General features: G+C 29.9%; 2 protein-coding genes across 3 annotated transcripts; both read right to left on the bottom strand.

The window, feature by feature from the left end:
* Positions 1-104: 104 nt before the first annotated feature.
* Positions 105-20,901, bottom strand: LOC129914168 (solute carrier family 23 member 1). 2 transcript variants are annotated; one of them, XM_055993276.1, is made up of 10 exons: positions 20,631-20,825; positions 20,506-20,542; positions 9,055-9,671; positions 8,876-8,996; positions 8,643-8,817; positions 8,495-8,575; positions 944-1,083; positions 513-882; positions 332-452; positions 105-266 (listed from the first exon to the last, which is right to left on the bottom strand). In XM_055993276.1, the coding sequence occupies exons 2-10, from the start codon at positions 20,536-20,538 to the stop codon at positions 206-208; spliced, it is 1,719 nt and encodes a 572-aa protein (XP_055849251.1). In that variant the 5' UTR covers positions 20,539-20,542; positions 20,631-20,825; the 3' UTR covers positions 105-205. The 2 variants fall into 2 exon arrangements, with proteins under 2 accessions (XP_055849251.1, XP_055849250.1); XM_055993275.1 differs by having other exon boundaries at positions 20,506-20,901.
* Positions 20,902-24,115: 3,214 nt separating this feature from the next.
* On the bottom strand, positions 24,116-25,709 carry LOC129914260 (leukocyte receptor cluster member 1). Its single transcript, XM_055993429.1, has 3 exons — positions 25,594-25,709; positions 25,436-25,535; positions 24,116-25,369 (listed from the first exon to the last, which is right to left on the bottom strand). The coding sequence occupies exons 1-3, from the start codon at positions 25,692-25,694 to the stop codon at positions 24,593-24,595; spliced, it is 978 nt and encodes a 325-aa protein (XP_055849404.1). The 5' UTR covers positions 25,695-25,709; the 3' UTR covers positions 24,116-24,592.
* Between the last annotated feature and the right edge of the window lie 218 nt (positions 25,710-25,927).

Consider the following 25,927-nt stretch of genomic DNA (forward strand, 5'->3'; position numbering starts at 1 on the left):
TGGTACCTCCAATCCCATAGAACTTTATTTATTTTAAGATTTTTTCTGAAAGGAAAAAATGAATATTTTTTTAAATATAATTTTTAAAGAAAGAACACAGTTAATTTGATAATAAAACTACTGCCTTTTGCATCTTTTTTAATTGTAAAATAAAAAAAAAATATGTACATAGCTTTCTAAAACAAATAACAAAAAAGTTCAAAATCTAGTTTTGTTTCTTCAGTTTATAAGTTGGCAGAAAGGGAACATGGTATGTCCATTTCCATCTAAAATTTAAGAAAAAAATGTTATTAATTAAAACAAAATTTAAACTCGTTTAAAAATAACTCACTTTTTAAGTAGGCTCATTCCATAGGGGAAATCATAGTCAGGTGAGTGTTCGGTCTTTTCTTCATCAGTACCCAGAGGCATTTCATTTGCCCATTGAATCAGACCACGTTCTTCGGGGGTTCCTATAAATAATAATTGACAATATAAAACTGAAAACCAACTTATTTTGAAGTTAATTAAACCTGGAATTATATTATCTAAGAAACATCCCAAAAGTCCACCCACTAGAATAGTTGTTCCCAGCAAAACGGATAGAGTTGAATCCAATGTTTCATTGCCAGTTTTGATAACACCCGGGTGTAGTTGAACCCAACGGCACAATACCATTGGAAAGAACATTGACAAACCGAGGATATACAAATTTCGAGCCGATCTGAGATCTACATACTGCAAGGTAGAGAGTCCAAAGGCAGTTATCATTCCAAACATTACGCAAAATATTCCTCCAACAACTGGATCGGGTATCATAATGAAAACTGCACCAAATTTCCCAATAATACCTTGGAGAATCATTATTACAGCAGCCCATTGAATAACTCGACGACTTCCAACCTATTACGGGGTAAAATATTTAAAATGAGGTTTAAAATTCTAAACTATATAAAAAATGTACCTTGGTCACACCAATAGCTCCAACATTTTCACCAAATGTATTAGTTCCATTACCAGCACCCCATAGACCAGCTAACATTGTACCAAGACCTTCTGTACCAATTCCTCTGTTAATTGCATGCAATGGGGGTGAGTCCGCTCCTGCAATGTATAAAAAGGTTGGTATGAAAATTTCAGCAAATTATATTCTAGGTGAAAAATTTCAAAAAAATTAACTTTAAAAAATTGATAAGCTAAGTTTGCAGTTTTGTTTAAATAATAAAAGTTCTCTATCAACTTTGCTACTACATCCTTATTAACATAACTAACAGCATTTTTGACCATCTCCTATTCCAATACCAAATATTCCAGAAATTGAAACGCACTTCATTTGTTGAGCTAGTCAAAAACAAACTCTTCACCAAATCTAAGCTACAAATAATCACAAATACCCTATAACTGACTCATTCACTTGCTCTGCTCACAGACCGATCATCAAAACTATGGGGAGTTTTCCGCTATTGTAGAAACTTGTTATTTGGCACAGTGACGGATCTTGTGGAAAAAAATTCAAAATATGAGATTTTTCTATTCAGGGGGCGTGGTATCCACCCATTTTTGCTGAAATTGCATCAAATATTAATTGTAAAGTATTGAATCTTGGTAGAATGGTAGACGGGGGCTGTTTGTGTTTCATAGCAAACTTCATCAATCACATTAGCTTAGGGTGTCCATTTGGGACCTAACTAAAAAGAGAACATTTTACTCTCGAACCTTTAAAATAGAGGACTTAGAAGAAAAAAAGAGAACAAAAAGAAGGTAACATAAGCAGTACAAATTTATTTTTTCTAAACAGTTACTTAAAAGTAGTGGATCTAGGACACAGGATTATACTTATCAAACAGGAATTACGTTAAAAATGATCAAAAATTTGTTTGTTTTTTTTTTTTTCAAAGAAGAACGCCGGTGAACCCCACATGCGGAGCTGTAGTGTGAAGCAGTAGAGTGGGAGAGTTGTGACCCCATCCGAGATCATGACTATGGTCGATAATGAAGAAGAAGAAAGAAGAACACCTCCATATTGTCAGTTATTGTAAAATGTAAATCCTTTTGAATGGATGTTTAACTTCTCTACAGAAGTAAACTTTGGAATAACTTCACAAGTCTCTTTTTTGGAATATTTGGTAAAAAAAAAAAACTTAACATAAACCCAAACCTCGCATCCACGCAATATCTATTCGTGAGTAGAGTCGAGGAAGGTACTAATTAGTATGTATTTGCATAAATATATTCAAAGTTGTCTATCAGCTTTTAAACGAGCCACAATTTATTTAAATTGTTGAAAATGTTGAATAGATAAAAAAATTAAAATAAAAAGAATCAAGCTTGAAGACAATAAGAACAAACTGAGATCCGTGTAGAAAAACGAATTATAAAATATGTGAAAACGAAAAACAGAACATCTTTTTTAAATGTCAATGCGATGAACACTTTAACTGTGAGTGGGCAGAGTTGAAACAAATTTTTAAGGTAGGAAACAGATAATCGTAACAATCTTAAAAAAAATATGGACTAAAATAAAAAAAGATACTTAAAAGAGGACATTTGAAAAATAGAGAACAAAAAAAGAATTTTATGAAAAAAGAGAGTGTAAAAAAGATCTGAGTTGAAAAAGAGAACATGTTCTCTTTAAAAGAGATGTTCTGGAAACCCTACATTAGCTGCATGAACCACTTTCAATATTAATAGCTTCGGTTTATCGGACTACTTGAAGCATTTTTAAAAACATTTTGGACTTTTTAGTCCATAAAAATCAGTAATAAAAATTGACAAGAAAATGATAAAAATTTAAATTTAAATTTCTACATAAACATGTCAAAACCGTGGTTTTAGGCAGGTATCTACTTCTGAAGTCGAAATACATAAGCACGAAATATTTTGTACCGACTTCCAAAAAGAGGGAGGTATTCAATTCGTCTGTATTTTTTTTTTATGTTTGCTACCTCATAACTTTAGACGGAGTGAACCAGTTTTGATAATTCTTTTTGTATTGCAAAGCTGTTGCCTGCAGTATGGTCTCAATTCAATTTCGTTCAGTTCTGGCCATGGAAACTATTAAAAAAAAATCATAAAACCAGTTTTGATCTATGGAAGTCGATTTTTTTTTTTGTTAAAAATTTTAATCACTCTTCGTCTTCTCAGTAAATGCTCTTGTACCAGGCCTATATTAGCCCAAAATTGAAAACGATATAGTAAAATGTTTAAGCCGTTTTAGTAAGTTACCTACTAAGTTAAGTAATAGAATTTTCTTATTTTAAACAATTTTAACAACTTACTATCTCTTAACATTTAACTAAATTTAAAATCAGAAAATGGTTGCTTTAACTTTAAGTAACTTGCTAAAATTTCATACGAAAACAAAATTAATTTCAATTTTATTTGAGAGAATTATGTATGTAAGTTGTGTTTTTTAATATTTGACAAAGTTTCAAAAAGTATCATTTTCTTTTATCGCCTTTCAAGCTTTCAACTCCTGTCCACTTTTTGGGAACCCATTCCATTTCAGCGGCCTTGGCGCTCGGCCTTGTATAAATACATATATGTATATTAGGGTGTCCGTTATTTCCCAAAGTGATGTTTTCGGGGGAGACACCCCCTAGATCGAAAGCTTAGGGCCTAAATAAAGGGAATTTAGCAAAAAAAATTTGTTTGGGGGTCATTAACCCGTGCCTCTAGGGTCATACTTTCCCCATACAAATTTGTATGGGAAATTTTTAACTCATACATAAATTTTTTTTTCTCTCGCGTTAAATCATATTTTTTTTTAATGTTTGATAATTCTGGTTGGAAAACAGTTACAGTTACAAATTTGTGAATAAATAAAAAATTTCAATTTTTTGAATTTTTTTTTTTTAGTTTTTGCAGTTTTTATAATAAATAAATATTATTAAATACTTTACCCTTCCTTGTTTGCAACTTTTTTGATGCAATTTTTTAGGTGAATAATTTTTAAATAAAATTCAATAAAAATATTGTAAACATATCTTTTGTAGTTCGAGAAAAATAAATTTAAACGTATAAAAACGGCAAAAATTTCAAAAAAAAATTTCAAAAATTGAAATTTTTGATTTATTCACAAATTTTTGAATGCAATATTTGAAAAGAATTAAAAAACAATAAAACTGCATTTAAAATTGTGTGATAGGTGAAAGCAAAAACCACGAAAACAGCTAATAATTTCAAAAACCGAAATAAAATATAAAAATATATTTGCCACTGATTTGTATTGAAATTGTGTGTTATATTTACTATATATTATTATATTATTATCCACATTGTTAAGTACTATAAAAGACTAAGTCTTACTTGTACACTGGTTATAAATAAATTGAAATTGAAATTAAATTAAAAATTAAAAAATTTTTAACGGGAAATTTTGAATGTGATCTTTTAAAGTAACTGTTTTCCAACCAGAATTATCAAACATTAAAAAAATATATGATTTAACGCGAGAGAAAAAAAATTTTATGTATGAGTTAAAAATTTTCCATACAAATTTGTATGGGGAAAGTATGACCCTAGAGGCACGGGTTAATGACCCCCAAACATTTTTTTTGTTGCTAAATTCCCCTTATTTAGGCCCTAAGCTTTCGATCTAGGGGGTGTCATCCCCGAAAACATCACTTTGGGAAATAACGGACACCCTAATGTATATGTTTCTAGTTATGATATGACTTACGAGCACAATGTTCAAATTAAGTTTGAAAAACATATAATACTAAGGCTTTTCAAAATAAAAAATCAATAGTATTTTCCAGGCTGAAATGGTTATCTCTCAAATCACCAAAAAAGCCCTGTCAAAGACTAATCATCCTAGTCTTCCTTTATATGACAAGGCAAATTTTAATTTGACAAGAGAGAATAAAAAACTTCTGGTTTATTTTAAGATAGAGGTTCTCCTAATAATTTTCGGTCCAGTGTCCACCGGTAGCGGAGAGTGTATGAAAAAATTCAAACATTTGCTCTAAAGGCTTAACATCGACACAGATCTGATCAAAATCATGAAAATATAACGTTTGAAAACCGACCCAACGAGTTTTCGAATCAACTGGAGACATCTACAGACCGACCTGACTACAGGGCTTTGTTGGATGGGGCCGAAATCCAACCTGGACTGTGACCGTCGCGTTTAGATAAGAGCGTGATTATGCTACATTAATAAAACTATGACGCAGTCATAGATAGATAGAAAAATATGTTATCCTATAAACAGACTTCTAAGAATCTTTATAACTTCACATAATCTTTATACCTTCACTACTTCCTATTAAAACTTTCCTTTCTATATAAATGTAACCTTTAGACTTTTGATAAAATCTTATCAACAATAGTCCAGGAGGATAGTTTAATAATGATAAAGATTATTATCTAGACCAATCTCCCCTTCAAAGCTATTTAAAAAAGTGCTGATCGGCTAAATATGTTCAAGGTATATTTGGCAATAAATCGGCACTTTTAGTTAAATATTAAAATTATCTGAAAAACACAATGCCCCACAAAATAATATAATAACTTTTGGTTAGTGCAAACTTTTACAAAAGGCACGATAATATTATTAAATTATTATTCCTATTTATCGCTTTACATCTCGGAGGCAACTTTATGTGTACAGATCATCTAATTGTTATACAGTAAATAACAATTAAATTGTTTTCAATGCCATAAGAAGAGTGTTATTCAACTTTGATATCATTTGATGGATAACACGTGCTGTAATAATATAAAATAATTATCTTTTATCTAATATGTTATGTTAATGCTGCTTGAACTAGTTTTTTTGATAAAGAAAAATAATCGAGCAAAGAATTAGTCTAACAAGTGCATTACCTACCTTAAGAATTTTTGATTTTATAACTACTGTTATCTTCCTTTTGTTTGTTTTTATTTATAAAAAACGAAAATGAATAAAAATGATGGTTTAACAGTTAATAGAGTCTGAGATATGATGTTATTGAGATTAAGCTGTGATCCGGAGTTTTATTCGTTGTCTTATTTAGAACAATAATAATGAAGTTTACTTCTATAACGAAAAATAAAGCTCTTGTTAATGTAAGCGAAGAAAAAGGCGCCCCAATGTTAACCCTAGTTCCTTTGAAAGACTTTTGCAAAAGCGCACCTACGCTTTTTGAAAGACGTAGGCTCCCCCAATCGTTGGTTGATTTGTTTGGCTTTCGCAAAGGTGCCCCGAAGGCGCCTCAAACTTTTATGATACTCTACATGAAAAACGAAGAACTCATAAGTCCCAACCGTTATTTAATTTATTTTAAATTTCACAAAAATATCCCTATTTTTAACCCCACCAGACAGTGTTGCCAGAGCCGGCTATTTATCGCCAAACGGGCTCCTTGAACTCTTAACTCGCTCCTTAAAATTTTGATTTTCGATTTGTCGGATTTTGGCTCTTTTCATTTTGAACTTGGCGATTTACGGCTCCTTTTAAATCAAACCATTTTACAGCAAAAATCCACCAAAAATGTGAACAGACAACCAATTTGCATGCATTTTACATTTGATTTTTATTGAAAATTAAATTTTACGTCCGTAATTGAGCATTAAAACCAGAATACATAAAAAAAAATAATTATACTTGAATTCTGATAAGATAAAGTTATTTGAAAACTTAAAAAAAATTTAAATCTCGTGCCACAAAAGTGTTTTTCGTATTTTTGGACAATTTTTGAAAGCGGCTATTTTTGGCTCCAAGACTTTTCAAAATCGGTTCCTTGCCTCGAAAATATTCTGGCAACACTGCCACCAGATAGTCCGAGAGCTGGCACCAATTTTTGGGTAGGTATTTGAGGCAAGGTGAAAACTTGTCAGATACCTCTTCTGGCCCAACACGAAACTACATTTAAATTTTTAAAAATATTTGTTTATTTTTCCAGAAATATTTGTTTATTTTTCCAAAAATATATTTGAGACAGTGTGTAATTTTTATATGTTGTAGTTTGATGTATAAAGAATACGGAAAAAAATAAGCCAGACCATTAAGTCGGGACTTTATCATTACCAGGCCTCAGCGAAAATTTAAGAAAACGCTTGCTTTGGTATACCTTTACAGATGTAAATGATCATTTCTCTATTAATACTAATGGTAGAAACTTGATAAAGGTCTTTATTTTTAGAAGATATAAACGTGTTTAAAAAACATTAATATCTATTTCGGTTGATCAGATATACATTTGTTAAGCTGTTCATTTTTTTCTTAGCCATGGTAATTTTTGACTTTGAGGTCAAGTTTCTTTGAAAATTGTTTTCTACACAAACATATTGTTTTATTCATGTATTCTTATCAAGAAAATAGTAATAAACAAAAAAGTGCTTCACAAATTTACCAAATAACTCATACATTCCATGTTATATACTTGGGAAAACCTCCACCAGGTAAATCTTAAAAAAAAAACTTTAATTAGTACATACCTAGTCGTAAAATGCTAAGAATAACAAATGTATTTTTGTTGCTTATGATAATTTTTATTTAAAATGCAGTTATAACAAATATTTAAACTGCCCTCCTTGACTTTGTATGAATGCTAGAGCCCATGTTTTTGTTTTATTCCAAGCTGGAGCCCCGATCTTATTGGTTATATCATGCACCTAGTTCGATCAATAGAATATCCTGGATTGGATCTGATTAATCATTTTGCAAAACCTCTATTATAAAATCAAGGAGGGCAACGCAATAGTGCTTTTAGACTTGGTGTAGTGTTTACAAGGAACATCTGTCCACTGTCTCTAACATACGTTAAGGGTAATATCTTAACCAGTTCAACCAGTTAACGATGGGGAAAAGAAATTCTTAAACGAGTATCTTTAAAACTTCTTGGAAAATACTGTTAATGAGTTTAATGAGGTAATAGGTACGGATGTGAATTTTCAACTGTTGAAGATTCACATCCGAAGAAAAGTTGTAGTTCACGTTGAAGTGAACTAGAACGATGCATTTTTGATAAGATAGCACGGTTCCAAACTCTATTTAGGGCTTTGTTCGCCTGGACGTACATCTGTACATCGATTCCAAGAGGAAGTTAATGGATTTGCTTAAAATTCAATGTGAATGATACAAAGTAAAACGATTTCAATACATTGCAATTTTCTCGGAAACAATCTCAATTGATATCGATTAAATTTACTGTGGTATTTTTACTCTCGAGTTTTGTTCATTTTTCTTCTGAAAGCTAACGTAAGGTAAAAGCTTACATTTTCAAAGGTAATCTAATATACAGATCGTCAGTCAAATTTGGTTGCAGTATTGAAGTTTGGTTGATTTTGAGTTCAAATTTCAGATTGCATCTTGTTTGGTCTTATAAGGCCTTCACTATTTTGAAAAACAAGCACCTCTCAATACCCGAGAACGACATCTCACTCGGAAAATTTGCAGAAACCTTTCTGATTGGATTGATAAAAATGTGGGAGTTTAGGACCACTAATACGACCCGAATCTCCGACTAAAGGTACTCTTTCTCTTTAGTTCAGATTGCGAATATCTTTTGAACCTTAATTTTGTACTTACCACTCATTTGTGAAACTGTTGGATAGTAACTGATTGACTCTACTGTACACGCAAGTACTCCAGCCATCATTCCTAAAACACCTTTAAAACAAATAAATAAGCAAAATTAAAAGTAGGTACACAAACAATATGAAAATTTTTCATTTACCTGAAAGCGTAATAGTTGGAATTCCAAATTGTCCAGGATAAGGGACATAAAACCATGAAGCATCTGCTAAAACTTTAATACGCACATCCGTTCTTGCTGGATGCCCTTCTTCAAAAACGTTTGTCAATGTTAAAACTCCACACAAGCCCCACATAATGGCTATAGTTAGAAGAACCTTAAAGTTTTTTTTTTTTAATTTATTTCTTCAAAAAGTCAGTAAAGTATGAAATTACAGGAAAAAGTTTAAATAGATGAAACTGTCGAACTTCCAAACCAGAGCCCTTTCTGTATGCCACAACTGGAATGGCTATATTCACCATTATTTGCGAAAAAAGCGTTAACATGCCTGTGGTCCTTTAAGATGGAGAAAATTTTATATCTTTTTTTGACATAAATACAATCATTTTATTACCCTACGGCAATACCCCAATGTTTTGATGCTGAAGACGCAGCATGTTCAAACAACGTCAACCCCACCAATGATACAGTAGGTACAATTGTTAATGGTGTAACATATTTTAGAATTTTTCCCACCAATCCAGTGTAGCCAATAAAGACTTGAAGTAATGCTGAGACCGCTATCGCACCGGATAACTCCCGCATACGTACTTGCCACAATTCTTCCCTATCTTCGTCGTCCATTTCTAATATCTTATCAGCTGAGGGGCACTTCCATTGTGGTAAAGATAAAATAGCCAAAGTTGGCACCAGGAAAGAAATGGTACCGCCTTGAACAATTGGCAACCGGACACCCCAAGTTGCCTGGAACATAGTCACAATACCAGTTACAAATATCATCGTTGAAATTATAACACCTCGGCTGGGATCTTCATCGGACATGCATAGGGCAGGTGTAAGGATAAATGGGATTGAAACAATGGCTCCAATCATTGTGAGATAGTGCTGGAAGGCAAGAAATATACTCAGGTACCATGGTGGATTGTCGTTAATTCCATATAAAAGTTTTGAGGCCTCTGGTGGGTTTTCATGAGCCGCTTCGGCGTGGGATTTGTGGTGGTTTCCATCGATCTTTAATTAAAGAAAAATTAGTTATTCTTATTAATAAATCTTTTAAAATCCAGTAATTTTTCTGATTAATTTTTATATTCCATAATTATAGAATTATAGAGAATATTGTACGGGTACGAAACAGTACGGGAAAGAACCGTAGATAATAATCAAATCAATCAAAACCAACACCCTTTTCGATTGGTAAATTAGTTACCAGTAAATGCTAATGCACCAACAAGCAGATAATAAGTGTCTACAGATGACGATTCAAATAGATGAACCGTTCAATCAACTTTGAATAGTAATTTGTATAAAGGGAAAATCGTCTTGTTAATTCATTGTTATGTATTAATTATTTGATATTTACTACCCATCGCTTTTTCATGACGCTTTACTGCTAACGAATTTATTATTTCTAAAAATAGATACAGATACATATGTATCTTTAAATGGTATTTGAATTAATTGGATTGCAGTGCACCAATCATTGCGGACAATAACAATCAAATGAAAGGAGAAAGAATTTATTTTAAATTAATTTTGTGTATACACACACAAACAAATTAATATTCAATTTTCATCATTTTTGTCTTGTTTCACATTCAACCCTATTTATGGATGTCGTTTTTGTACTTAAATGACAAGAAAACGACTTGTTCTAGAAATCATTACTAAAACTACTATAGTTAAACAATAATCGTTGTATTGTTAAAAAGGGTGAAGAGCGGCATAATTGTGTTAATTAATAGCTCTAAAGCACGAATTGGCACTTTTAGAGCGAATTTCTTAGCATTTTAGTGCAAATGGCATCTATAATAAGGGTGATTATAACATCGGTTTAGATAAATGATTCAGAATGATGCAATTTTTAAATTATTCTTCCTTTTCGATTTTTTTTTACTTCTTAAGAAACTTTAATAGCTATTCATTTTTTTTTTTTAAGTTTCAGTTTATCTTTCTTCTTTGGGGGTCATGTCGAAAAAGTATTATATTCAAAACAATAAAAAACAGACCTTCGAATGAAAATATGCTAGTAAAAACTAGGTCTTAAATTAGTGCAATATTATGATTGACTGGTTAAATATTAGGTGATAAGTTCATGTCGAAAAAATATTTACAAAGTATTGATAATAAAGGCATTCAAATATGCTTATTGAATTTAAGTTTTTAATTATTTTTACCGAAAATCAATATGAAGTGTTGAGTCAAGTCAAATTTTCAAATGGGTAAAACAACTCTTAATTGTTTTCCGCCAGCCCGAATTTTTTTTTAGCTAAACAAATTTTTCTGTTATCGTAGATTTTAATTAAAAGTGGTAATTATAATTAAAAACAATGGTAGGCTTTCCTCCCTACCTTTGGAAAATCAACCACAAAATTCTTTAAACAAAATTGTATTGTATTTTTTGAGTCTTGTTTTTAAATTCTATACAAATTAATCAATAAATTAGGTGACCGACCAACAATTTTTATTTTTATAGTAACAAAACTGGTTAAAAAAATACAATTATGTATTTTATTGATGACGGAGATACAATTTTCTTTTCTAAATTCAACGCAGTTTTCTGATTCACAACACGAAAGCATTTAAGTATTTTCAATGCAAATTTTGAATTTTTAACTTTTAACACGAATTATAATTCTTTTATCTAAACAATGTAAAAACAAAATGTTTTAGTTTTGATTCAAAAGTTAGATGATCAACAGTGTGCTTATGGATTCGACTACAAAACAAATACAAAGATGTAAGAAAGGAATAACCAATTTGTTTCAAATGCCACTGTAAAAATTGTAAAATTATCAGAAAATAGACAAACAATCGATTTTATTATATAACTCACGGCTATTGATGAATTATATATTAATAGTAAATCATTCTTTTAAATAATTATTCAAAATACCCGACATAATAATTTATGTATGAACTATATGTAAGTGTCGATGTTTAAATAAATAAAAAAGATTAATTATGACAGGGTTGTTAGCAAAATGTAAACAATGGGCGTTACTGGTCTTGTTTGAAGAAAACCGAAGTAGAAATAATAAACAGTTTGTACGGATAAATTTCATTTAATTGTAAATTCTTTGATTTTTTAATTTAATTTATTATTATATTTAACCTCAAATTAATTCATTGACATTTTATATTAACGAGAAAAAATTATTGATTCATCATAACCACCCGTATTGCGATTGTCAACTATCAATTTATACGCAGTTGATAAATGCTGGAATTTGGTGCTTTAAAACCTTTTAATCGAATTTTTCAATTGCATTTCAATTTATAACACAAAAAATCATTCACTGTTTTCAAAACTTTTAATTTGTATTTACTATCAATAGATAGTTGGTTGGGTGGTGATTAGGGTGGGTCAAAAAATCGAAATTCTTTTTTTTTGATTTGGTACTCCGAAAAATCGATTGCTAGACACCACTAGAATATACACACCAAATATGAGCTCTTAATATTAATGGGAAGGGCCTCCGCTTCGCAATTTTCCATTTTTACATCTAGCTTCTACTAAAAAATATCTTTTTTTTTTAAATCGATTTTTTAGCAAATTTCTTTACATATTCTTGTAGGAAATTGAACGCTCTACAAAAAAGGCCTTGTACACTTTTTTTTGTTAATCTAACCGTTTAATAGATATTTGAGGTCCAAAAATCGAGAAAATCTTTAAAAATTCGTTTTTTGTTCTTAATTTTGTAACAACTTGAAAAATTATAATAAACAAACGCTCAAGACATATTCTTGTAGGAAAAAGAATGTTCCACAAAAAAGGTTTTATTAACTTTTTTCATTAATCTAATCATTCTAAAGATATAAAAATTCCTTGCAATTAAATTGATTGCTTTAACCGTTATTATCTTCTAAATTTCAATTTTTTTGACCCACCCTATAGTGCTCCCAGACCAGGATGTCAAAAGGATCTAATTTTTATTACCCCAATCCCTAAAAACGCCTAAACATAGGCGTTGGTGGGCTCCACCGTCGGGTCTTTGGGCGTGGATAAAACGTCTGTCATGAGTGTTTTTGTAATAAGGGTGAGTGGGGATCCAACTTATTTTAATTGCACTAAACCAATTTTCAGAAAAATTGTACTTTTGCTGCTCACTTTCTCTACCGTGGCTGGCGCTAATTGAAGCATTCTTATGAATCGTTAGCGTAACCCGCTTGACTCGCTTATTTCTATATGAAGCAGTTGACTCAGATTTATGTTTTTGATACGAAATTTAAGAGAAGAAACAGCTTACTCGTTCAAAATCCAAAAATGGAATTTTGTGACAAAAAACCTTATTGCCTAACGCTAAAGAATTAAGAGCTAGGAATCTTTTCTCAGTTGACGCTTTTAGTTAGATCACTAGGATCCTTGAAAAGAATTTTCCCAAATGCATTTTCCGGAAAAGAGATGGACTTCACTTGATGAGGTCTGGAATGGTTTCTTTACAATTTTCGTCCCGACCCAAATAAGGTAGTTCAGTATTACCATCTTGAGTTCTGCCATCTTGAGAAGATATGATCAACAGTAACACACTGTTCGAACTTTTCGAAACGGAAACAACATTTCAGAAACAAAAGTCTGTGATTTAAGGGTGGGCTATCAAAGAAGATGCGGATACCATGTTTTCTCTTTTTCATAAAAAAAAAAACTCTCATTATTTAATGTTTAAACTAATTATTTAACAGTTTCACATTATTAATCCCACGATAGAAAAATTCTTAGAAAAAACCATACTATACACTGAGCTAAGTCCAACGACCACCTTATTTGTGTGTCATCAGGCTTTTAGGTTGACACCTTCGGTTACTTGTTAGCATTGATCTTTATAGTACACGGTATAAATTGTGGTGATTTCCTGTGTCGATCGATAACATTAGTTTTGAAAATATTGCGAAATAGGTAGCCAACATGAATTAATAAATCGAATCGAATGAACCAAAAAAGGGAAAGGACCTTGGTGTAGGCTTCAGGGTATGTTATATTTTTATGTCACCCAGAAAAATAATGACCAAGGTTACCAGATTTTTCGGAGTTTTTGTTTTATATATTTTTTAGTTTTCTGGAACTAAGATAGAAAAAAAAATAAATCCAAAACCTGTTTTGATTACTAACCAAATAACGGATCGTACCGATCTGAGGCACCAATTTATTTTATATTTAAGTGACAGGTATTAGAAGGCGTCGATTAAAAACAATCTTGGATTGTTGCACATTAGATTGTTTCAACACAAGAAAAAATTCCAGAAAAATAACAAATTTTAAAAATGTTATCTCAATCTAAGGTATTTTTACAAAAAAAAAAAATAATAATAAAAAGTGTTACCTAATTCTTGCACTCGCAGGGTTCTTTACATCGCACATGATGAAAACTGCCACACAAAAATAACCTGATAAAGTCAAGAAACCTAATAATTTCTCTAGAAATCTATTGACTTAACGAGGTGTTGCTGATTTTATTACAATACAATCTCTCATGCCGATCTGATAGAAGTTATTTAGAATGTGCATAAATTATAGAGGGAAGTATTTTACAATGTACTACAATTATTCAGTACCTAATCGTTGATTAATTTATACTTTTGGATACTAAAGTTGGTATTAAAAGTGAATTCATTTACGGCGTTTGTTCTTTACAATGCAGGTAGGTATACCTTCGTGATTAATTGAGTGTAAATGGATATCGAGATGAACAGACTTAAAATACATTAATATTTATAAATTTAGATAATATCAATTACCTTTAACGTTTTTTATATTAAAATTTCTCTCAAGAAAAACAAACAACCAGCTTAATTTCTTAATACAAATATGAATAGATAGGTTTAGACATAAGCAATGTTTGTTTAAAGCTCTAAAAAGTATGTAGAAACATTTGTATATAAATTTATACAGGGTGTCCCAAAATCACCTCTTGCTAATTTCTGAAGCATTTCCTCCCTAGACACTTTACTCTTTTTTCAAAATCTATTATCAATTGGCGAAGGCAAAATGCTTCAGTTAAAATTTAATAATTCCAAGTGAGTTATAATTTAAACAGTTCGTGAAAATACTGTTTTATAAAGCAGATTAGAAAAGTAGCATGTTGATGTTGGGATTGATCACGCAAAATACACGTAAATAACTCTTATAGTATTAAATTTGAAAGAAGATTTCTAAAAGGTAGTAGGTATTATTTTGCAATGGGTCCATATTCTTTAAAGCACCCTGTTTACACTCAAATTTCTTTTTTTTAATAATGGTTTAATTTGCAGGTCCCACAAGTTTTTTAAATATTCAGATAAATATTCATATTATATTCAATATTTATAAGATATTTTTTCACGTAATTGTTACACGAGAGTTGTGTTTTCATAAAGAAAGAATTTTTTCCGACAGTTCAATTTTTTATGGTGTGCTTAAGCTAAAGTTTTGGGTTTAGAACTGAAAAAAGTTGGACTAATTAGGTATGCGAAATTATTTTATTCTCATTATATTCAATATTACTTAGGTACGTTTTTTTTGTGGGAAATAATTTCAAACTTTTGGAGTGAAAACTTGGACCTACAGAGCTGTTGTTACATTCAAATTATAACTAATTTTATCTTCTGAAACCCTTTCGGAACCCAAAGTACACAAGTCTACCATCAAAATTCAAAAATGGCTAGAATCTCTCAATTTTTTTTTATTTAATACTCCTTAATGATGATTTAGATTTAAGATGTTATTTGATTTCTTGTATAACAAAGACTTTTAAGAAACAAAAAAAAATGTTTTAAATCGTCAGTCCCGTTTTGTATACATATGTCATTCAAACGGAAATATTAGTTTGCACATAAAATTAAGGTTTCAATAAAATTTAATTTTTCAAAAAAAAAAAAAAATTGATGATTTTTTAAAAATCCAAAAATGATTTTTTTTTTGAAGTTACTGAAACTTTTGTGTGCAAAAATTATCATTGAAATCGGTCTTTTTGTTAATGAGAAAGTCAGATTCTATGGAAAGTACCGTTAAAAAATATCAATTTCTCTTCAAGGGAATCACCAAAAACCGTTAATTACGAAGTTTGTTATAATTTCCTCTAGTGATTTAGGTTTGCAGCTTGAGATAATATCTCATGTTTATTTGAATCTTAAATTTGCCCTACAGCACCTACACAAATATGTAGAATGCAAAACTCGTTACGGTTTAAATAGAGATTTTTGAAGTAACGACATTTTTTCAAGGTTTGCATTAGAAAATTGTATTATCCACAACTTAATCAGTTATTACTTTAAACAAATGTGATATTTTTATATTTTTTGCAAAAGGAAATACAGTTAACTTTGACGTCATAAAGATCGAAGTAGTGTTTTCAACAACATTTTTATTTTGAAATATGTTCACTATGGCGTATACGTAATATCTTTTTGTATGGAATAAAAAATAATTACGCCAAACATTTCTATCGCTTAAAATTGATTTTTATGATAATTTTCTGGTTTTGACGTGATTTTCATAACTAGTAGTTACATATAAGATTCAATTTATGCCGTAAGCTTGGTGAAAAAATGCTACAATTGATTGTAGCATCGCTTTAAGGTGCTGGTAATCCCTATGTAAAGCTTGCTATAAGCAAACACTGTTATCATAAAAATAAAAAAATTGTAAAGGTTGATCTCGATAAAGATTATGGATTTTTCTTGCATTGATATTGTTTTTCTTCAGACGTATACAAAAGTGTTTGGGGAAAAAATATTTTAGAAAAAAAAAATCAAAATCGTTAGAGCCGTTAAAAAAATACTTAATACTGATAAGCCATTTTGTAGCTTTTTTATATAGACCGAAAGATATACTGACAGACGAACTTGCGAGACTCACTTTTTTTCGCAATTCTCTATCATCGGTATTCATATTGGATTTGTTATCTCAAGTCATAATCTCCCAATGACCGGAATTTTGTACTAGTTTTTCGATTGTGCGAAACACTTCCTTATTTTGTTTACTCACGTTAAAAAGTTACCAGGTTTTTAAGTTTTTGTAATTTCGGTACTTAAACTTATATGTATACTTGCAATTAAAAAATTATGTCATTAAGTTTTTAAAACAATACAATTTTTTAAGTGGATTTAAGATTTGTTATCAAAATATTTAAAAATGATCCAAAGTTCACAACTGAAATTCTTTGGTTCTCTATCTCAATTTTATACTTTTTAGCACTTCTGTTTTTGATTTCCATCCTCAATAAGCAATAATATTATTTTTATTAATATTACTAAGTTGTTCTGATGCGGCTTATAACAATCGTAATTGATAAACAAAACTAATATAATATTCAGCTTTATCATGAATACCATTTGTGGTTAGTATCCCTAAGAAATAATATCAAAACCCATTTTTTTTTTTAACAAATACCTACACATTTTAAGAAATAATAAACTATTATACGAATATGTACCAACTGAAAAAATACATAAGCTCGTGCTAATTTTCATGAAATATCTAACTACATAATAATGTTTTATCTTCATTCATTTTGATAATATTAGTGGGCATCTACATAATTTAACTTATTATTTAACTTATTATTATATAGCTTCAGCTTATTGATTTTTGAATATCATATTCGGATACAAATTATTCAGTGTTAATTTTATGAATTTGGTAGCGAATCTGGTATGTTTGCTAATAAATAGAAATTAAACTTGTCAAAATATTAATGTATTTAATTTTTGCATCATAGTCATAACAATGTTGATTATAAAAAAAAATATTGTGGCACGACATGTCATACATGCGGCACTCCATGAAGGAGCCAGGCCTAGTGACTAACTGTCAACCATTATTGTGTGAGTGTAATTTGCAAGAATGGAAGAGACCTAAAATTAACCGCCAAGTCGGCAACTCTGAACAGAGATGCAATTTTTCATGACAATGATACTCTTGGAGGTTTTGTATATTCAAAGATAGTACCCCTTTGAGAGTAAGTACCTCTGAAAAATAACTTTATATTTTTTTTTTGACGTGATAACGTCTTATAAATCGATGAACCATGGCAGCCACCACAAAAAAGTGACGCCATTTTCTAACGTTACACTCTCGCACTTTCACAATGCGGCAAAAAATTTCAATTAAAAATTAAAAATAAACTATTAGAGATACAAAAATCTTCTATAGCTCATTTGAAAAATAATAACCTAAAGCTTAATCCAAATGAAGGATTTTTAAAAATTCCGTCATTTAATAGGGTTAACAGGGGTAAAACGGAAAGATGAAATTTGGGCTAAAATCTAAATTCGAAGTCGTAGAGAATTGATTTTTTTGCTATAGATAGATGAGATTAATTTAAGAATAACTGCATTTAAGAAAAAATTCTAAAAAAATTTGAAACTAAGCTATAACGTTTTGTTTGCACTTTGTACACGGCTATGACAAAATGATGATTTTGGGTAAAGGAATTTTTTTTTGACAATTCTAAAGATGCCAGGTGATAGATGAGGGAAAAAAAATTAGGCGTCTGATACGGATTTTTTTCCAACACTCTGCGTTTCGAAATATGAATTTTTGAAAAACACCTTGTTTTTAGGGGTATTTTTGGGTAATTTTTGATTTTTAGCTTTTTTTTGGAGCGTTCAAAAAATTTCAAACTTATAGGACATGTAGGTTTTTATTTTTATTTTGACACTAGATGGCGCCCCAATAGGGTTAAAGTTTTTTCTCATTTGAAATAGGTAGGTATGTGTTGACTGATGAGGCTATTTTTTTTAGATCAATCAAAATTTCAAATGAGAACAAAGAGGGTTAACTCTTGGGGCGCCATCTAGTGTCAAAATAAAAATCTGAAAAAATTAATGGATTTTTTTTTAATATTTAGAAACAGTTTTTCTACTAAGGAACTTGATTCAAAAATAACGAACGCCCTAATATACATAATATCGTTGCCGTTCAATGAAAACTCCCTAAGTCCATTACGACTTCAATTACATTTTCCAAGTTAACCAAGAACGGGAGCTTAATTTTCCAAAACAATTATTTTACGGAAATGTTAGATAGATTAAACCATTTTTGGATTTTTAATATTGGATAACCAATTTCTAATGCAATTTCTCAAAAAAATTTAAAAAAAAGGCAGTTTTCATTGAACGACGACAATTATGCTTTTTTATTAAAAATTTCTTTGAAATTGAATTAGGTATCCAAAAATTAAAAATCTATTTTACCCTAAATAATTATTTTCTAAAAATAAACTTGTTCCATTAAAAAACAGACTTTTCTTAAAAACTAACACTTTTGTTCATAAAATATAAAAAAAAAATGTTCCATTAACCCTTTCGAACCCAAGCTATGAAAATCAATATTAAAAAATGTTTTTTCGGTATTATCGGGTCAAAAACATAACAACTAAGAATTATGAATAGCAAAAAGTAATTTTCCAAAATAAATAATAGCAAAACTAGTGTGTTATTCTCATGTTACATGTAAGTAACATGCACAGCTTATGACCACCAAAAAAAAGTCGGAGAACTGAGAAAATAACTTTTTATGAAACTATAATGTATGCTACTTCTTCTAAGCAAAAAAACAAAACACTTTCTGCATTAACATTTTTTATATCTTTTTTTCAAAATTATGACCATATATAAAAAAAAAATTTTTGCAAAAAAAAATGTGAATTTCAGTCTCTTTTTCGATAAAAAAAAAAAAAATTAAAGGTATGATATTTGACTAAAATTTTGTAATAATCCAGTAACTAGGCATTATTATCTTTCAATTAAGCCATCGAAACCTTGAAAATTGTTTAATTTAATATTTTTTACGAATTTTAAAAAAAATGTTACATTAGAGTAACGGCCCCAGGAAAGGGTTAAAAGAAAGAATTTGCATAAAAACTAACACTTTTGTTCATAAAAATCTTTTGAGCCGTTTTTGAGAAAATAAACTTTTCTAAAATTGGTATATGGGTAGCTATTTTTGATTCAAAAAATTTACTTCAAAAATTTGTGTGGAGAGTCTCCATATACAGAATTTACAGAGAGAAAAAATGCAAATTAATTAAATAATTCGAAAAAAATGTTTTTGCGGCTGAAAAATATTTGCATTAAAAGCATTTTTATTGCAAATGAAAAAAAAAATGCATTGAAAATAAAACTTTTTTTCCAAACAAAAATATTTTGGGTTTTTTGGATTGTTTTAAAAAATTATATTATATTATATTATATTATATTATTGTTAATATGCCAAAAATGAATGTACAAATTGTGCATTGATTTTTTTTTTGTGCAGAAAATATTTATGTGCATCAACAACACTTTTATATTAATGCAAAATATTTTTTTTGCAATAGAAGTTTATTTTAGTGCAAATTTTTTATTTGCAATAAATTTTTTTTTATTTAATTTCAAATGCATTTTTTTTTTATTGATATTTTTACAATTCTGGTTTAAGCCTGCTTAGGACACGTTTATGTTGATCACATGATGAGAATCGACTTCAACGCAAGACAATGTTAATTTTTTAAACCTAGCTTAAATCGATTCTAATTGGTTTAATTTGTAGATTCAGACCCAGAGACCTTTTGTTGCTTTCTTTTTCACCAATTATTATCTTTTATCAAATACTCAAGCTCTATTTTTTTAATAAATACTAAAAATGTCCTATATTAGGTAATTCCACATTTTTGCACATTTTGCATCTTTTGATTTTAGTACTTTTTCAAAGCCAAAAAAATATAACCTTGAAATCACTTAAAATAGACGAAAACAATCAAATGCATCGGTCAACGAATTCTGTAAAACTATTAAAAAAACAACAACGTTAATACTATTTCCTGAAAAACGCATTTACATTTATAGCGGATTGATGACAAAAGCATTAAATTTTTTTTGTTTAACTCACAGGATTTGTTGAGGAGACACTATTCAATTCCATTATTCTTCGAAAAATTAAAAGAAAAAAAAAAACAATTAAACTACGAGACACTTATTAATAAATATTCTTTTATACGGAACACAAAAATTTACCGAATCGAGTACAATTAAAATTTAAAAACAAAATTGCATTTAAACGAGAGAGTCCCTTATAGCCTTAACATATAATCTGAAGGCACAATTCTATAAACTCGTCCATTCACAGCACGTGCTTTCACTAGACTACTGAACTCATCGTTCTTTTAATTCTTCATCACTCTTTTTCTTGTCGATCGGCTTTCCTTGAGTGATTTCTTTCCGATTACCGAACCCGCCGAGCCGCCCGACCCAAGCGGGCGGAAAAGCGATCGTCTGTCGATTCTCATTGCTTGTTCTCTAGCGAGCTATTAAGTTTGTAAATATGTATATAGTCAACAAGTCATTAGTAAGTTCTTGGCAAAAATACCAACCACATCGATAACAATGGGAAAATTTCGTGGTGATCACAGTCAGATGGTGATAGTAGAGTATGCTCTAGTGTTCTGAAGTGCTTATAGACCAGATCTATAGCATTTATTGCGAGAATAATATTTTCCAATTATTCTGAACGATTTGATTTAGATAAATTAATTTATCATTTATAGAAAATTGCACTTTAATCATTTTTCTTGAAAACAATTAGGCGATTTCTTATGTAAAGATATAGACGACTGTTATATAGAAGGGTTCGGACAGATATGTAAAAACATTATGGTACATATACAAATACATATAAGGTTCTATTATGAAGCAATGCATTAGCATTCGTGGAAAATCGAATTTGAGATAAGGTAACAGTCAAACACGACAATAGGACGATAGAGAATTCAAAAATATTGCTCCTATAATTCGTCGCCGTAAAGCAAAATTGTTCTAAGTCACAAAAAGCAAATTTTACAGGGGACGATTTTTAAGTTTCAATTTGTTTAAAGCGACAATTTTCTGCTCGTTTGCCATTCAAATTATGTTTTTTATAAAGTTTGTTCTTTTCTCTTGAATAAAATATACAAGTTTACCTCATTAGCGATTATTTTAATCTTTCGGCCGAAAAATTTTTGTTGAAATCGGCTATGTAGCTTACGAGAAATTCATAAATTCAAAAATCCGTTCTATGGCAGGTATCGTTAATAACGGTACAAACATTTTTTTTATTTCAAAATATAACTCTTATGTGTACTATATACTATACACACAAATTTTAATCAAAATCGATAGAGCCGTTTAAAAAAAAATACTTTTCTATTGTCTTTATATTCATAGCAGGCACAGTAAGTTTTGGTCCTACAAAAAAAATACTGTTTACTACGAAGTTTGAAGAAAATCGTTCGCGTAGTTTAGGCTGTAGCTCGAGGTACATACAGACAGATATACAGAATTGCGACACCCACTTTTTTTGCATTCTTCATCATCGCAATGTCATATCTGATTGTTATCTCGAGTTCGTTTTTTTTCCGATTCCTAAACTTGCCCTATAGTTATGGTGACCATATTTCTAGGAGCGGAACTCGGGACAAAAGAAATTATAAAAACGTAACAAAATGCACGACTGGATCGCGTGATTAATGTTGCTTAGAACATCAAACTTTTTATGTAGGTACCTAATAATTCTCTCAAAAATATTTTTAATTTAATTTTTTTTTAAGAATTTTAATAAAAATTTAAAAAATGATATAAAATTTGTTTTTTAATCGTTTTAAATGGTTTTGACATTCAACGAAGTATCTTTTATTTTTTTATTTTATTTTTGCTCATATACAAATAGTAAAAGTTAAAATCGTTGGAACCGTTTTCTTCAAAAAAAATTTACAAAAAAATTGTTTCGCTGTCCTTAAAAAAATGCCTCCTAGATTATATATTTTTTTTCGTTAAAATCGTTCAAGTCGTTAACAAGAAAGTCAGAAACCAAGAAAACGGTTCTATAATAGGAACTGTTAGTAACTGTTAAAACAATATTTTTTTTAAATGAAAATCGTGAGAGCTGTTTTAAAAAATAATTATTCTATTTTAAATGATTTTGAAATTGTGGAATTTTAAATTTTAATTTAACTTATTAATAGTTCCTTATGTTGTTCATTATTCAAACAACTTATTCTTGTGAAATTTTTTCAATCTGACAAACAAAAGCACTTGGTAAATTGACGATACATTTTAAAAACTAATGCTTTTAGGGCCAGTTGTACAAATATTTAATCCGTGGTTCAGCAAAATTTTTACTTTTGAATTCAGTGGTAATATTGAGTTTTAGCACTGGTTGTAGGTCCATATAGGTAGAAATAGCTAAATCCATCCTTGAACCAAAGTTGATCCACTGCTAATCCGCCGAAATCGGCGAGTTAAATTCCTGACCCGAGGCTGAACCACGTTTGTACAACTGGCCATTACATATTTAAAAAATTAAAAAAAACTTTTATTTTCCCACCACTATTTTCTTGTTTTCCATAAAAAGTTTTTAACATTTTTAATATAAAGATCAGAGACTATGCAAATACGCCACAAATTACAAAATACAGGACACTTATACGTCCCGGGTTGTTTAAATAAAAAGCCGGGACAAGCTATCGCAATACGCTCCCGGGAAAACCGAGGACGGATGGTCACTGTACCTATAGTAGGTATAGGTACCTATATTGCAAGTAAAAATAGTTACATCGATGCTTTACATCAACTTCATTTATCTCAATATAGGAAGCTTTATCTATAGGGTTTGTAAAAGACCATTTTAGTTTTTTGTATTTTTAATTGATTTCTGACGGTTTACAATAATAGCCGTGTTTTATTTTCTCCATATGTAACAACAAAGGCAGAATTTTGTTTTGTTGTTGTAACGCAATTAATAGATGATCTGATCTGGATCCACTGCGCCCGCCGCACGAACTTGCTCTTAGAGTTCAAGTTACTTATATAGAAATTTGGTAAATGTAGGCATATAAAACAAAAAAAAGGAATAAAACAACATCTGAAATCCAATTGAGCTCCAAAACAAGCATGGAGTTTGATTTGTTTTAATTAGATGCATCCAAAAATTACTTTTTTTTCGAAATCTTATTTCTGGTTTATGTTAATATTGTATAAATGCTTTGTTATAAATTTCGTTGAAATGAAATTAGTAGTTTGGCAGAAAATCAGATTTAACAAAAACTTTTATATGGCAGGTACCGTTAATAATGATTCTCGAAAAAAAATTTATTCATCAAAAGATAGACATTGTCTAAAAACTAACATTTGATTTTTTTTTAACAAAATCGTTGGAGCCGTTTTCGAGCAAATTTAATTTTTCCGAAATTAGTATACGACTTCTGGGACCCACTTTTTTTTGCATTGTCTATTATCGTAATGGTATTTCTGCTTGTTATCTCAACTTCTTTTTTTTTCTTCTTTTTTTTGTACGAATGCATAACTTGTTATATATAGTACCTAAATCGCAAGTAAAAATGCAACATTATTAGTTTGGATGGTGCTTAACAAAAAAATAGTTACACAGCGGCCTATGAAAAATCCGTTACCAAACGCTGTAAAGGAGCAAACTAATTTTTAAAATTTTTGTTTTATAAAAACTTCATCGACAGCTTCTTGAACGATACAAAATTGGAGGAGATTTTCAGATAATAACTTAAATACACAAACAATCCATTTAGTGCTGCATAATTAGACTCGTATTTTTGTATACATTTTTAGCCAAATTTATATCTTTTGATTTTCTTAAAAAAAAAATTTCCTGGGGGTTAAATTCCGTAACTCAACCTTAATTCGGCTATGCATTTTTTACTTATGCTGGTACAACCTTTTAAACATCCTAAAATTGATAACAAAAACTCTTTCTATATAATCAAATACAAATTTAGCGCTTTTTAATAAAATGATAACAATAAAATTAAACTAAGTTTATAATTAAATTAAGATTAAGGTATTACATAAACAATCGAAAAACATCGACTTTAACTTTTTTTTTAATACCTACATAAGTTCTAGCTATAATGTTATAAATAGTATTTGCAAACCAATGCAGTAAAGCGCATTTTGACATCATACAAAAATATCTAAGCCATATTTTGCTTAGCCAGTTGAGGATTAAATTGACTATTATATTTTTGTACAATTTTTGGAGCATCCTTTGCCCCCTCCACTATCTTAGGTTTCTCAACTTTAGGACATAATAATTCTTCTTGTCGAGATCTTTCACGTGCTTCTCTTTTAAGCCTTTCTTTTCTTAACCTATCAATAAGTTCCTTTTTCCTAGCCTTATCTTCTTCTTCGATTTGTGCACGATCTCGTTTATGTTTATCATCTTTTTTACTTTTCTTTTTTTTCGACTTTTTATGTGATTTATCTTTTTTTGATTTTTTTACTTTATATTCATCTTTTTCGATAATTTCAGTTCGTATTTTGTCAAGAGGTGACGAAACTGTCTTAACAACAATTTTTTCTGGTGGTAAAAGTTTTGTTATCAATGACAACGGATCGTGAATGTATTTCTTTTTAAGATCCTTTTCTATAATTTCTTTATCACCGACTGTTGCTCGATTTGGTGCAACTTCGTACCAACTTCGAAGTTTTAGAGCTTCATTTGTGTCTTGTCCCAAATATGTTAAATAGCCAATTTGTTTTTCATACTTTTCTTGTTCTTCCTTCTTTTCTTTTTCGTGCTCTTTATTGACTGTTTTGATGTGTGATTGGAAATCGGAGAATAAGTCAACATGACCATCGGAAGATGTTATTGTTCCAGTTGGAGTTTTTTCAGTTACGTTGGATGAAGAATCAGAGTTTATTGTAGAATTAGCTTTGGATCTTAGGAGATTTAAACGAGCTTCACTCTCCTGTATTGTTTAATTATATTTCATTTAAAAACATTGTGGATTTATGGAGATTTGTATCATACTCACAGCGTATTCTTGTTTTTCAATGCGTTTTCGCTCCTGTTCGGCGGCTTCAGCTTCATCGCGTCGAACACGGGCGATATTATCTTTAGTACGGACGTGCCATCTATAAGATAGAGTTTAATGAAATAGTTTTTAAAAAAATTAAAATTTCATTTAATTGCCTTTTTTTAGGTAAAATATTCATTTTGTTGCTCCAGATAAAAACAAAAAGTAGGAAAAAATTCTTGGAATGCTTGACAGATGTTGTTGTTGTTTTTTCCATTTGTCAACTCGTTTGTCAAAATGTTTTTCTTAAGCTGCAAACGCAATATTAGTTCTGTTCAATGAGGATTTAGCTAGATCAGAACAGAACAGAACAGTTTCGTGAAAAACGTCAGAAAAGTTAGAAGTTAGGACAGTCAATTTACAGCCCTTTTAGGGGAGTTCACATTTTACTAACTTACCGGACAGACCGATTGTCATTTGGCCTGATAATATTTTGCGTTCACACTCACC

The sequence above is a fragment of the Episyrphus balteatus genome, chromosome 3, assembly GCF_945859705.1.
Source record: "Episyrphus balteatus chromosome 3, idEpiBalt1.1, whole genome shotgun sequence".
In the NCBI taxonomy this organism is placed as follows: Eukaryota; Metazoa; Arthropoda; class Insecta; order Diptera; family Syrphidae; genus Episyrphus; species Episyrphus balteatus.